The following is a 15,869-nucleotide window of genomic DNA, read 5'->3' on the forward strand; positions in this document are numbered from 1 at the left end:
ATCAGAATGGACTGAGCAGTTGCCACGGAATGACCACCAATGATTAACTGGGAAGCTCAAAAGTAACTGCCCTCAAAACTTCAATTCTGATAGGAATTTTTTGGCAAGGTAAAACTACAATTATGAGGGCTTGTAGAATTGGCTTATTACATCTTAAAACAGCAAGGTGACAGCTTGGCAGGAGTGTGAGGTTGGGGGGAAAGAGAGGATGTCATTAGACACTGGCCCTGCTTGCTTGACTATCAGACCTCTCAAAAGGCTTTTACCCTCTTTGAGCTGTACTATGGAAAGTGGAATACTTACATACTAGTGATGTGTGAAAATCATTTTTTTAAAAATATGTTAGTATACATTGTTAAATCCATTGTTATGAATTTAATTTGTTGATTCAAAAAGGTTTTATTTTATGAGTATTTAGTGAGACTGTATGTAGCCTGGATTAAGACACAACGTTCTCAGGTTCCAGGCTTAGGATCTTATTCATCCAATGTACAGCATGCCATCAATAGATTTCCTGAGTTTGTTTATTTGCAGTGTATGCCAAATCTTTACCAGTGGCACAGGATTTCTGCTTCATATCCCCAGTTATCAAAGCATGTTGTTACATGGGCTATGAATCTGACTCTGGAACTCACTCGTTGCTAGAACATTCCACTGAGTGTCCATATAGACTTTGTGGAAAATATCCAACTTCCACCAGGACCGTTCGTTCTGAAGTTCAGTTAATGTTTGGAAACCTGGGAGCTTCAGATGCCACTCTCTTGGGCCAGATTTGAAAGAAAAAAAGTAACATCTTCCCACTGCTTCTACCTTCTCTTCTGAATCCAATCGGGCTAGAGGTTGAGTGGTAAAATGTAGAGAGAATGAGGTTTGAGAACTGATGTGTTCTTGCTCACTGACGTGGTAGCCCTCCCTTCCTTCCTTAGCACTTAGTTTTAGAGGCCAGCAAAGCACGTCCACCAGCGCTCCCTTCTCACTTGCTCTACCACATTTCTTCTTTCCTGTCGGGTTGTATTTGGTGTACTGAACAGAGAAAGGTTCTCCTTGCAAATAGAAAAGAACCTGTTTTGTCACCATGCAATTGTCCTTACACTTATTGTAAGTGTGTCTAAACAACAACAGCAAAAAAAAATCAGACTAAAGAAACAGATTTACCTTTCCATGAAGTCACCAAATTCTTTTTCGTTCTGCTTTTCCACAAATTTAGAAAGACAGTCTGCTGGTCTTAACATCTGTCAATACCTGAGATCATGTTAGGGCCCATTATCAGGAACTAGGTGAGACCGCTGAACCTGTAACACTGCCCTGACATGAAGCTGGATGCTATGAATCCTCATCTTCAGGATATAAATTCTACATCATGTATGCATCTCTCCAATTATTGGTGAGATGAAGTGTTCGGTATGTTTAGCATAAGTTATCCTGTTTAATAATTATTGATAAATACCTTTTCAGTTGATTGTTCTAATTTCTACCATTTAGTAGCATCCATTCTGTACATGAAACTTTGCAAAAGTTCTTTTGGCTTTGTTGGTACAATATGTAGTTAAAATGTGACTCATTGTCTCTGTTTATAAAAGGGGGACCTGGGATTTGGAGCTTAGCTCTCATGGATGCTTTGTGAATATTTTAGCACTGCTAAAGAATGCAGTGATCCCATCTTCTGTAACAGAATGAGTTGAGAGCCATGGCTGTCTAAATGCTTCTAAATATAGCTACAGCAGTCAAAAGTCCTTATTTCCATGGATTTCACATCATGATTTGGGGGCATGACTACTGTAAATTCTCTCTGGGGAATGTGTATTAAAATTCTCATTTGATCATTCTTTATTCATAGTTTGTGTCAGGGCTAGGGGAAATTAGTATCTCTCCTGTTATAAATAGTGTCTTAGAATTTAGTATTTCCCTCTTACGGTGATTATGAACTCGTATGAGATAATGACCTTGCGGTGGGATCTGGAATCATTTGTCTATCAGAAAGGTCCATGGAGCTTCTTTGGCTTTCCCCCAGGGATGGAATTCTAAGAAGCTTCAATTCATTGAATCTCCACAACTGTTAGAATGATCCTAAGAAGGTATGGAGTTATAAGAAACTCCAATCCATTGAATCAACACAACTGTTAAATGATTCTAAATAGCTGACCTGCCCCTTACACTTCCACAGGAGAAAAACTTCCTCAAAAAAGGCAGAAATGTATAAGGAGTCACTAGCTAAAACCAACACTGGCTGCCCAGGATGTCTGTGATGCTGTGCTTAGCTCATCCACAGTCTAAAGCAGCACCAAGCACTTTATATTGTAGCAGCATAGAGTTCTTAGTTATTTTGACGTGCTTGAGAATTACTTGTTTTCTGAAATGGTAAATTTTCTGTTATGGTTTCATGATTCTAGACCCTGAAATATCAATTTCTTTTTAAATTTTTGTAGGTTCAAGAAGAAGTTTAGCTTCTATCATCCTGTGAGGAGTTTATAAAGGTCATGGACTAGGTATACTTAACAAATCAGTAGGAATTCTGGGGAGTTCCTTAAGAAACTACTATGTTCATGATATACAAGTCAGTCATCACACAGCAAGTCAGAACCAAAATTCTTCTTCGATATCATCATTTCTAATGGTATTGCTTGCCTTTTTATATATATTTGTATAATGTTCTTAGTTATTTGATTTATTGTTTTTCTCTTATTTGTTACATGTCTTTCAGAATTATTATTGCCATTGCTGGCCACCAGAATTGACACTGGACTTTTGTACAGAGATTTTAAAGGTTTGTGACACAACATACTAATATTGTAGAAGTAATTTGTGGAGCTTGAGAGATGGCTCAGCAGCTAAAAGCTCTTGTAGAGGACCCAGGTTTGATTCCTTGCACCCACATAGAGACTCAAAAATATATGCAACTATAATTATAGGAGATCTGACCTGTTCTTTTGGCCTTAATGGGCTCAAGGCAAACGTGTAGTACACTTACACACGTGCAGGGAAACACCCATAAAATAAAAATAAAGAAATCTAAGAAAAGGAAGTAATTCAGACTGGGTTTTCTAGGAATTGAAAGAGATTTGAGAGGAAGGGACATCTTGTTGGTTATCACCTCAAACTGATTTTACTCATCTGCATTTCTCATTGTTTAGAGAAGTAAATGCCATCCTTGAAGCAGTGCTATCTCTTGACATCATGGCATCCTTTTATGAAACATTTTCATGAAATTATTCTTCAAAAAACAAGAAGTTTATTTAATTTGTAGATTCTAAAAATACATGGGAGCCCCTTCTCATGCTAGATCCAATGAAAGTTCCTTCAACGAAACTCATTCCAAATTATACCTTCCCAGAATTGCTTACAAACTATAGTATATGCCATGAAATTTTGAATTTAACATTATGAAATAGCTAATCTAGGAGAAAAAACAGTATGAAAACATTTACAATTTTTTCCACTGAAATAATAATACAAACCATTTAAAAATATTTATATACAGTGACCACTTAATCTTTAACAGTGCCAGGGATGAAATACTCTGATTGAGTATGTATAATTATTTGACAATGATTATATGCCAAGGATATATAATATTTTTAGACAGCATATACATTAACTGTGCCAGGGATATACATATTATAAAATATATATTTTAATAACAAAGTAATGGTCACAAACTTTGAATCAGAGGTCTTTGGATTTAATTTGTTGAATCAAGTTTTGGAAGGTTACTTTATATCCTAAAGTTTTAATTTCTGTACCCATGTTTTAAAATCTTTACTTTTATTATTTTCATTGTATGTCTGTGTGTAGGTAGGTGCACATACGTGCAGATGCCCCCAAAGGCAGAGATGATTCACTAGAGCTGAAGTTATAGGCTGTTGTGAGTTGCCTAACTTGGGTGCTGGGAACCCAATTTCGTTCTTCTGCACTCTGAACCATTAAGCCATTCTCCAGCTCCCTGTGTCTGTCTTGAATGACTATACCTTACTGCTTGAGTTAAAGCGAGTTTTGCTTTTGGAAGGTGGCTTTCCACCATTGATTGTCCTCCTCTGCATCTTTATGGAGGCTGCTCCTGACCCTGTTTCCACTTTTCGACTTTTAACATTAATCAAGACCATTTCCCTAACTTTCTTGCTGGCTGGCTTCTCATATTTTGGTTGTTGTTGCAATGTTCATTTGTCAAAACATGTTTTACCATCTTCAGATGATAGTAAGCTGTGCTCATGTTGAGAAATCATGGAAATGTCATCTGATGGGTGTAGGGACAGATTTGTGACTCAGTCTTGAATCTCAGGGAGAGGTTTTCAGAAGGACTTTTGGGAAATTAAAATTAACATTCCATCTTAAATGGAATATTGTCTTTTTTTCTTGGGCATTTATTAGCATCTGCACAGGAGAGATAATTCCTGACATTGCTGCAGCTTCCTCAAACCAGAGACAGGGCAATCTGTTGGTGAAGCTGAGGACTTGTAAGTGGGAATAGAGGGAAAAACCCACTCCTTCATATTTTTGAGATACTGATCCTATCAGGATAAAGTCCGCTTATTTCAAGCCTATACAAAGTATTCTACAGAACACAGATGTTTCTCAGCTATTCTTCTGCAGCTAGAAGTAATGAGTCTGTGCTTCTAATTTACTATATTAACAACACCATCTAATGACTTTGGGTAAGGCTAACAAATATCTGTCGTCTCATTTTCTGTACTTTAATTTCACAATGCACTAAAAATAAAGTTATATAACTATGTAGTTGGCTCTCTGATGAACTTAGGTTTCTCAGTTTACATGATGGCCCTTTCTTCCTCTACCTCCACTGTGGTGTATAACAAGAACACTGGGTCCAGTATGTCTAAGCTGGCCCCTGATTATCTCCTGTCATGTATTTTCAGAAGACAGATCTACCTTAGGGCATGTTTCTGCTGGTCAGTTCTGCAGATGAGTCTGCTAGTTTAAAAGCATCTACAAAATCAGACAATTTCAATGCACACTTCTCATCAAACCATCAAAATAAACTCTTTGGGTCTTCTTCCAGGCACACCCTATATATACTGGTTCCTCATCTCTACTGATTGCACACTCATTAAAATTGAATTTAATTTTGTTCTGGCCATCACAATTGAGCTTCTGTTTCCAGAGGTCCACAAATATTTTTACCTGTGTCATGCTCAAAGACTGACTGAAAATCCCTTTTGCAAAATATATATCTTAGCATATTAATTTTCCACTGTTGAATGCTTTTAAAGGCATCACTTCATATTTGGAATAACACCCAAAGCACTTAGTTAAATCTTGTAAAGTCCCAATAGCACAGAGCCTCCTGCTTTTCTTAGCTCACTTGGCTGACCTCCCCATGGCTTGTCTGCAGCCACAGGTTTCCTTGTACATCCACAATTCCTCTCATCTCAGGGCTTTAGGATTGTCTTAGTCACACAATTGGATGTAACTTCCCTCTCCATTCCATTTGCTTTACAGCTGTATCTTGGAGCAAGCATGTCCTGTCACTCTTACTGAAAACAGTTGCCACCTCTTTCTCCTTCTACACTCATCATCTAACACTGTGTCATATATTTGATAGATTTACTTAAAGACTTTGCTTCAGGTCTTTGGAATAAAAACTTATCAGATTTGCTCAGAGAAGATGTTTGCCTTCACCTTTTACAAATATTGGGTCTCACCAAATTGCAAATTACTCTTGTGTTGTTGTGGCTCCAAAATCCATTTGTTAAAAGTTTTAATCTCCAGTACTTCGGAATGTGACTGTATTCACAGTAGGGTCTTGAAAGACATAATTAAGTTGAAATTTAAGTCATTAGAATGAATCCTAATCTAGCACAACTGGAGACAATGTAAGAGATGTATATCTACATACAAGGCAAACCTTGTGACCAAGCAGGATGAAACATCCCTGGGGAGCAAATCCTTAGGAGAAAATATTCCTGGATCCACTTCATCTTGGGCTTCTAGCATCTAGATTAGGACTGAGAGAAAACACTCTCTATTTTTAAAGTCATCTATCTCATGTCCCTTTGCTACAGTGGCCCTAGAAATGAATAGATTTCCAAAACACCAGATCAAAAATAGTATAGTTATACTGAGGAGAATCTGGCCCTTCAAGGTTAGAGCTTTGGAATACAGAAAGTCAATTTGTATTTTTATAAAACACAACTTGGAAAAGATAGCAAAATACCCACATATAGCCCAGCCAAGAAAGAGAACATGGGTAACACCAGGGGTCTCTTCCAACTGTTTCCCAAGGTCCCCTGAGAAAAAGTACTGTTTGGAGCTTGGTACTATTCATTCTCTCTGTGGGAGTTTGTGCCTTTCCAAACACGTCTTTGGTGTCTCTGATTTTGAATGTTATATCGATGGACTTGTATATTATTTTGTGACTTATTGTTTATGTTCAACATGTAATATTTTTAAAATTCTGAGAAGTGCTCACTTGATATAAGGATAAGCCACATCAATTGATATCAGTAACTAACTAAAAGTTTTGTTATAAATACAAAATATTTGATTATTTCAAAATGTTTATATATAATATATTCTATAATATATATTTTATATATTCCAATATATATATATATATATATGTATACACATGCACGCACACACACACACACATATATATATATATACATTCTTGGAATTATTTCTGACTGGGCTTAATTATAAATAAAATTCATTAAATTATGTAAATGTATTTCCAAGAAAGCCATTGGGGTGTAACACTATTGTCAAATAAGAAATCATTCTAATAACAGTGGGCATTAAACCTGTAATTTTAGAAGTAATTGTACTACATTGCACTCTGTAATTAAGAAAGCAGATAAAGTCTATTTAGAGATAGCATGTACACTAATCTTTCCCTCTTCCCACAGCACACCATGCACAATTAGAAGCTCAGAAGGATCTGGGGTTTTGAGAATACTTATATTGCTGGGTATGGTGGTACACACTTCAGTGGGAGACAAAGACAGGAAGGTTGGAGTTCAGGTTCTCCACAGCTACATAGTAAGTTCAAGGCCAGCCTGGGTTACAAGATAATGTATCTAAAAAGAAGTAGTAACAAACGCAAAAAAAAAAAAGATAGTATAACAGAGCAAATAAGTCAACAAAAACCTGAATATTCCCATATGAGACATGTCTGCAAAAGTGCATGGTGTACACGCCTTTAATCTCAGCTCTTGGGAAGAAGAGGCATGAAGAATATTGTGAAACTAAGTGGAATCTTCTATACATAGTGAGTAATAGGCCAGCCAGGGATACACAGCAAGACTTGCATCAATAGTAAAAGGTGAATATAGCAATATGGATTTCAAGTTTAATGTATGGGTCAAGTCTCTACCTCCCCCTGATCTTTCGTCTATTTATGCCGTATTACGAAGATACTGGGAAAGAAAGCATGGGAATGAAGGGGTTTAACACTCAACATTCTTGCACAGTGCTCTCAGTTTTTCTCTTCTAGTGAACAGGCGAGAGCAAAGGCAAAGTATGTTTTTCATTTCAGTGTAAAGCCAGTGGCTTTGGATATAGAGTTTAACTAAGTATCTTAGAGTTACCTAACATAATATATTAAATGTTGACGTCATTTCTAGTAACATTGAGATTTATTACCAATAATTAGTTTTCTGATTTATTAGAAGACATGAAGTTAACAAAATGAATGTACAGTACTTTTAAATCAGAAGGAAATAATGACCCACTGTTTCAAAGATAAGGCTTAGGCTTCACCACACTTCTTTCTGGTTCAGACAACATCAGCTTTTTATCATTATCTGGATATAACCTTACACTTTATCTCCTTAAATTATACTGCTTTAACTGCACGCACACACACACACACACACACACACACACTTAACAATCTACAATAAGATTTTCCAAGTGATAAAATTTGATCCTGTTTTCGCCACCTTAAAGCTTTCAAATGTTACTTCTTTCCACTGGGAATTAGTCTAGATTAAAATGTCCCTGAAAGGCATCCTTGTTTGGGATAAGATGGCCTGTCTAAACTTAAAAATGAAAATCAAGGCTTAAAATATGCAGCTCACACATTTCATGGATGGCTTTCTGTGGATCACAGAGCATCATTGTTAACCAATAATTTAATATTGCCAGCAAATATGAAACCATGTACATTACCATACTGACTTTAATATTTATAATATTGTAGCTTTCTATAATTTTAATTTAACTTATAATGAAGTGTAGCAGTGACAGTGTCGAGTTTATTGAAGGTACCAAACTTTTGATTAAAGCATCGCGGTATTCTGTTTGCCTTGAGCTATACTGGAAACATCTAATAAGGAATAATTTATCAAGCAGAAGATGATGTTCAGGTCAAGGAGTAGTAGAGTTATATATTACATTTCTAATAAAAAATTGAAAATACTCCAAACATAAAGTCTTAATCTCTATATTAATTAAGTTTGTGGATCTACATGTTGCAGCATACAAAGTGTGTGTCTTTCAGAGAAATGTGTCCATGTCAAGAGAACTAAATGACAGCCTTAGGGTGTCAAAAATCTTTTTCTATGTGCAAATCATTAAATTAATGAAACAGGTATTTATCAAAATCCCGTTATATGCCATATATTCCTTTGGGTGCTAGAAATCCAATGAGCAAATGAGGCAGACAAGTCTTATTCCCATGAAACTTAGATTCAGAACAGTATGATACAGGCACTAAACATGCATACATTAATAAACAGAATAATATTAATTGTCATAAATATCAGGAAGAAATTACTGCATATGACCAATCTTCGAGGAGGAATTACACTAAGCAGGTAGCTGCATAAATTGGTGAATATAGAAGGCTGTTCTGAAGCACTCACATCTGAACACAAACAAAAATGACAGGAATGAACCAGTCATGCCAGATTCAAAGAACTCCAGGCAGAGACAGGGAGCACAAATGCCCCAAGTAACATCTCTAGATCCAAAAGACAAAATCAATGGAGAAGAGTGACTGGTAGCACAGACTGTGTGGAACACGGTGAACCTTGGTTAAAAAAATCAGATGCTTGTTCTATGGGACCCCTGAACAGAGTTACATGATTTGATTGTGTCTGAAAAGACCCCTCAGCTGGTGCGGAAAGAATGGTGTGTTGGCTAGTCCATGTGATACAAGTTAAGAGTCGTCTAAGACGGGGAGAACTCAATTGAGAGAATACCTCAATAAAATTAGGCTGTAGGCAAGCCTCTAGGGCATTTTCTTAATTAATGGTTGACTGGTGGAGGGCCCAGTCATTGTGGGTGCTGCTACCCCTGAACTCGTGGTCCTGGGTTCTATAAGAAATCAGGCTGAGCAGGACATGGGGAGAAAGCCTGAAAGCTGCACTCTTTCATGGCCTTTGCATCAGCTCTTACCTCCAGGTGCCTGCCCTGCTTGAGATCCTGCCCTGACTTCCTTTGATGATGAACAGTGAGATGGAAGCATAAACCGAATAAATCCTTCCATCCTCAACTTACTTTAGTCACGGTATTTCATCACAGCAACAGGAATCCTGACTAAAACAAATATCTAACAGGCACAATGGCTGAAGTAAAATCGTCAGAGTGACAATAAGTGGGTGGGGGGTATACGAACCTTAGCAGATTGTGTTTACATGAACTGTGCCTACCTCACTATCAGTGGTTTGTATTTTCCAATTGAGGGACAGCACAATGCTTGTGCACATTACTATCAGGAAATGTGTTAAATCCCAGCCTACAGACTTCTTACATAGAACTGAAACAAAAGAGAAGTTTTAATGTTCTTTAAATTTGCAAGGAAGCCTAGAAATGCCACATCCTTGTATATACCTTGCTCATGACAAATGATGTTAACTTATAAGCTTACTTATATTTAAACGTTAATAAGAAAAGTCTGGAGAAATGCTATTTCTCAAACATCTGCCACTTCAGTGTGTTAATTCCATAATGTCTTTGTACAGTTGTGACTAGACTGAAATAAGTAAATTGTAGTTCTGAAAAGAGAAGCCGTTCTTTAGTTGACAAATGCAAAATGTAATGAAGGGAAATATTCTAGGCTTGTGTGCAGTTTTCTACAAATGAAGGATGTGTGTACAGACTGGAATGTCTTAATTGTCACTGTAGTGTGTGTAAATTGATTCATACTTCCTTCTAAGAGCCAACTGGTAAATGACTGGCAAATTTAAAAGCAATTGTTAATTCACCATCATGAAAAGTGAAATTGCATAAAATATATTAAAAAGAGTAAAAAAAGGTAGCAAATACTCAAAATATATTACTGTCAAATTATTTTACTACAGTTTAACATTACCAATATATCTTGAGATTATATCCACAGCCATGGGATCACAGGATACTGACAATTTTTGATGCTGTGCTACCAGGCAAAGTCTTTGTTGAAACACTTGTTGAAATCACATTGAAGCCTGAGGTTAAAGATGAAGCTATTTACACCATGGAGATGAGGCTACACTACCAAGTAGACTACTCTTTCTGGAAAGTCAGGGGTTGAGCATTTGCCCACGAGCGGCCACCTGCTGCCATCACTTGGTCACATGCATGGCTACAGTGTCTCTAAACAAACAAACTCCTGTTTTGAAACCATGAAGCAGGTTCTACTTCACCAAAGAACAAATAAAAGTTCATCATCAAAGGAACAAATGCAATGTTGCTTGTTGTTAAAGCTCAGAATTAGAAAATGATTTTAAAGTACTGTGATGCCCTCTTCATTTATCAAATACACAAAAAGAAAAAGGCAACCTTGCCACAATGCAGGGAAAAACTGCCATTACAGTTATAGGAATGGAATAAGTACTTTCAAAGAGACTTGACAATAGAGAATCAAAACTCCAATTAATTATTTAAATTCACCTGAACAAAGACTTATAGTAAAAGTCATAAAATTTTGCTGATATCTATGACTTACAATAGAAAAACATAAAATGGGTAGATAACTTGTATATACTAGTTTGAAAGAATGTTATATCTATATTTAACTTCAATTTCTGAAGTCTTGGTGATACAGGGACATTCACAGGACAACTGAAGAGGATGGATATAGCATGATATACTCAACAGAAGCTCTACACACAAAATTGCATGTATATGAGGAGTGACTGGAGGCAGATGAAACACACTGTTATTGTCCAAGACTGTAGAGATATAGATATTCCCTAACTTTCTTAGGGTTCTAAATTTTTGAAAAAACACAATAATTAAAATGAAAATTTAAATATATCATTCTACCACTTTCTATTTGAAAAAGGTATATATGTGATATGGGGAGCTTGAGGAGAACTTGGCTCATGGGGATTCTATAATTATTGTTTGTCATTGTGTTAAGGAATCCTTTGTTGGCTTATTATATAGCAGCACATTTATCTACTTAGCTGTATATTACCTTTCTTAATCAACTATTGCTTTCATTGATTTAGCATTTATTTTTTGTATTTTGTAGTCAAATTCTTAAGTTCACATTGATTTTGATTCAATGTAATAAACATTAATAAAGAGTATACAAGAAAAATATTAAAAATAAGCAAATAATACGATAAATACAATCTAATAGGGAAGGAATCACTATCTCAACTGCATGGAGTTTAACCAAGCCTGTGATGACAAGTACTCATAGAAAAGCATTGTGTAGATTAAAATACAGAGTAAAGGTCAATGTAAAGGAGCAACAATCTACTGTCTTTTCTGATTACTACATTAATGAATGTGGAGCAGAGAAAGATAAGTTGTAAGAAAACAAAATAGATTAGTATATTTCCTCTTGAAATATAAAATAAATTTTGAATATTATTAAATAATCACCTAATATTATTCTTTTTGCTTTTAATGTCTTATTCATTTTAAGATGTTTAATAAAAATGTATTCAACATAAAAACAATATTTACATAATGTAGACATCACAATCCAGTAAACACCTCTAGCATCTTCCATCATGCATGTTAGGTTCTGAGTCACATTTATCTTACACATTTTAATGGTGCTTTGACATTTAAATCAAAACTGACAGATAGATACTACATTATGAACTTACCTTTTCCATCCCTAAGTAATGGACCATCAATTCTGTGACATGCTTTATATTTGAATTAATTTGGGGAAATGCTGATGTTCGGAATGTTATTTCTACCTTCACTCTTGAGAAGCCAGGCATAGGACATAGGCACTCATAGGTAGCTTAACAGAAATGCTTCTTAGATGATGGCTTACCTGAAATTTTAACTTGAGACACTACTCCATCTCCACCATCACTGTGCGCTCGAACCTCGACCACATACTCTCCGTCTCTGGGGATTGGGACTTCTATGGAGTGTTTATGGGTTGAGAACAACTTGCCATCATGCTGCCCATCAGGTCTGTAGAGTATCTACAGAGTCCCGAATTATGAATAGTTAATGACTTCACAATTCTGAGCCAATGCCTAGTGTTAACATCAGCACACAATGCTTACTCATTGGTTCATAAAATCAAGTACATTAAAACTTTGAGGGATCAGCCATTTAAATCACTAGAGGTCACAATGGTGCCCGATCTGTCTTCTAACCTATGATTCCTTCTCCCCCCTATCCTACCCACCCTCAGTCGACCTTCCTGATTCTCCATGTCCTACTCTCTCTTCCACTTCTCCCCCTCTCTATTTCCCAGGTCCCCCTCCCCCCACCCCTCGCCGTGTTCCCCATCTGTTCAGAGGATCTTGCCTCATTTCTCTTCTCACTTGATGTCTATAACCATCCTGGAGCCTTCATCCAGTGACTGATGGAAGCAGAGGCAAACACCCACAGTTAAATACTGAACAGAACCCAAGGAACCCAGTGACAGAGAGAGGAGTGATGAGCAAATTGGCACAGAATGGGCTGGCAAAACCAGCAGAGACAGCTGATCCGAACAGGGGAGAGCTCTTGGACCCCAGACCGACAGCTGGGAGGCCAGCATGGGACCGATCCAGACCCCCTGAATGTGAGAGTCAATGAGGAGGCCTGGGCTACCTATGGGGTCCTGAGCAGTGGATCAGTGTTTATCCCCTGAATACTAACAGACATCGTGTGTCCATAACACAAAGAGGGTTGCTCTCTCTGCCTGGACTCTTAAGGAAGTGCCTGGACCCTACCCTGAATGAAATGATAGACTCTAGATATCCCCTATGCGGAAGGAATTGGCAATAGGGTGGGAGGATGGGGGGGATGGTAGGGGGTGCAGGAGGAGGGGAGGGAGAGGGAACTGGGATTGACATGTAAAACAAGCTATTTAAAATAAAAAAAATGTAAAAAAAAAACTTTGAGGGATCATTCACACTGTTTCCACTCCTTGAGAATTGGGTCCTGCTGTTCTGGGTTTATTCAAAAGCAGGTGCCATATCCTTAAGTGCTTTTTCTTGTTCATTTTGTTTTACTTTTGTTTTGAAATGACTAGAAATATTCTATGAAAAAGATGGATCCCTTTTTCAGGAAAATATAAAATGCATGCTTGATACATTTTAAAGTGGCCTAACAAAGGTCTCTCAGTTTTAAGTCTTTCCCACATTATTCCTACAGCTTCCCTAGCTAACACAACAGCATGGATTGTTGAGAATCCATGGAAATAACACTTTCCTTTCAGTTTACAGCAAGGGAGGAAGGCAACACTACAATTGGCACCCCCCCCCCCGACAAACAAAACTTAACGCATGCTGTCTCCTGTCTAAGCAATGTTTGCTCTGACAGCCCCATTTTTTAAAGGGGGTATTATATTTATTTTGCTCACTTGCCATGGAATTTTCTTAAAATCCACTGAACATGTTTTCTTATCTAAAGAATTTTCATGAGATTCTGTCTTGACTCTGCTGTATGGGATTTTCCTAACTGAAGCCACACACGTCAGTGTCAGCAGCAATAAAGCTAACGGGGAGAAGAGGGTAGGCTCTTCTTATTTACCTTGTATCCCGTCACTGTAGATTCGTTTGAGAGGGCAACAACATGATCCCATGTGATTATATAGCGGGAGCCAGACCTCACTGAGCTGATGATCCGGGGTGGTTGGCTGGGAGCTGTGGGAAGAGGACCAGGTAATGAGTGGTCACCGGATAGACTCTTGCTTCTGCAAACTATATCGCCTGTGGTCTGTGGTGCTGAAGAGAACAATGCTGTGAGCAACAGCATCCCATCTGAGGATTATTTCATATGTGCAGTGTTGCACTGTATGTTTGAGAGTTCACTTAATTCTCACATTGTGTGGCAAGAAATAAAATTGTCTTTATTCTCTTCTTATTTGATTTCTTTTTCTTCTAGTCTGTTCATACTGTTGCAATCAAGGTCACCAAAGTTGACCAAATCTAATCCATTTCTTATAGCTTTCTCTGAGTTTTCAGAGTTGATGGTTTTCTAGATCGCTTGTTCTTTTCATAAATCCTTTGTGTATTATGAGAGATTCCCTGTCTCTGTTGTTTTTTCCCTCCTTGATCACTCAGTTCTTTCTGTTCAACTTCCAAGTGTTGAAAGGTCTTCAGATTTGATCTTCCATACATAGCTCTGCTTTACCTGTGAGTCTTTCTTATGCATTCAAATACTCCTAGTCATCTATAGCCCTAATCTATCTGCTGTCATTTAAATATGTCTTGCACTTTCTATACTGAATGTCTGATGTCCAACTGTAAGGATGAATCATTGGTCGTGTAGCCTCAAATCTGCCTCTTAGGAGTATATCCTAACTTTTGAAAACTGCAGAAGCATGCGTCTAGTTTCTGAAGCAAAAATCTGGTATTTGTTCTATTTGTTGCCAACCCCTATGCTAGCAATATGTTCAGCCAATTCCACATAAGGAATAATTCCCAAATCTGTCTACACTTGCCCTTCATACTAGCTGTCAGTGGTTCTCTTCTCAATTCTGGACTCGCTCTTTTGCTCTAATTGTCACTGTCCATTGTTTGCATGGGAGTCACAGCGATGGTTTCAAATGGCATAATTAGGTATCATTCTGACTTAGAAAAACAGGTTATTATCATACTCAGAAAGTACCCCAAATATTCATGTTGGCTTACAAAGACCCGCACATTTTTAGTTCAGCACACTCTCTCCTCTTCACTACTGGTGTTTCCAAAATTTAGTATTTCAAATTCTGCACACTTATTTTCTCTCTCCAAAATGGTCTTCTCCCAGCTTCTCACAAAATTGGTCCTTCTTATTTTTTATCATATATATTCTAGTTTTCAGGGCATTGTTTCAAAATCTTTCCAGTCATTCCATCAGATCTGGCTCCACCACAAATCATTTTCAGTTTTATCAGTTCACTAATCCTGTTGTCTGGGGACATAGCCATACTTATTGAACAGGGTTTTAGCTTGAGTTTTAAGGTTTGGTGTGGTCTCCTTTATATCTTTTCTTTGTAGAACTATTCTGGACATAATAAGAGAATAGAATGAACAATAATGATAAATAATGCTCCACTTGCAAAGCAAAAATAGTCGAGATTTAAGAAGGAAAGCTAATTGTCTGATTTCATAGGTTTAGTGCAAGCAGAGTACAGCTCAAAACCATGTCTGACACCATCTTCCTCTGTGAGTGTACTAGGAGATATGTTGCTTAGTGATTTCCAAAACATTGCAAACCCTAATGGCAATCATCCTTAGAGAAACTTGTGACTGTCTCTAAAGTCCTGCACACAGTTGTTCCTTTGTATACATATTCAACTGGGTTCTCAAAGTGAAACTGGTGAGATGACAATGTCAAGATCTAGGCAGCACTTGTCATGCGAACAGAGACAGCAGAGAGCAGTCACAGTGCTAGACAGTTTAGCTTGTATCTATGTTGTACAATGATGATCTATGAATAAAGCATAGGAAAACCAACACTGTTGTGATTTTATTATGCTTTCGATGCATCTGTACGAAAAAAGTTAAGTTAATAAACACAGAAGGTAGTCT

The 15,869-nt window shown here is 37.3% G+C and overlaps 1 protein-coding gene across 4 annotated transcripts in view; it reads right to left on the minus strand.

The window, feature by feature from the left end:
* Positions 1–15,869, minus strand: part of Cntn1 (contactin 1) — a 267,254-nt gene that overhangs the window by 11,002 nt on the left and 240,383 nt on the right. For all 4 annotated transcript variants that reach the window (XM_005067129.3, XM_040753939.1, XM_005067128.3 and 1 more), the window contains exons 22-23: positions 13,885–13,997; positions 12,185–12,341 (exon numbers count right to left, since the gene is read on the minus strand). In XM_005067129.3, the coding sequence (XP_005067186.1) occupies positions 12,185–12,341; positions 13,885–13,997 (270 nt within the window). The remainder of the gene's footprint in view (positions 1–12,184; positions 12,342–13,884; positions 13,998–15,869) is intronic.

This window comes from Mesocricetus auratus, unplaced genomic scaffold, assembly GCF_017639785.1.
Source record: "Mesocricetus auratus isolate SY011 unplaced genomic scaffold, BCM_Maur_2.0 Super-Scaffold_100010, whole genome shotgun sequence".
In the NCBI taxonomy this organism is placed as follows: Eukaryota; Metazoa; Chordata; class Mammalia; order Rodentia; family Cricetidae; genus Mesocricetus; species Mesocricetus auratus.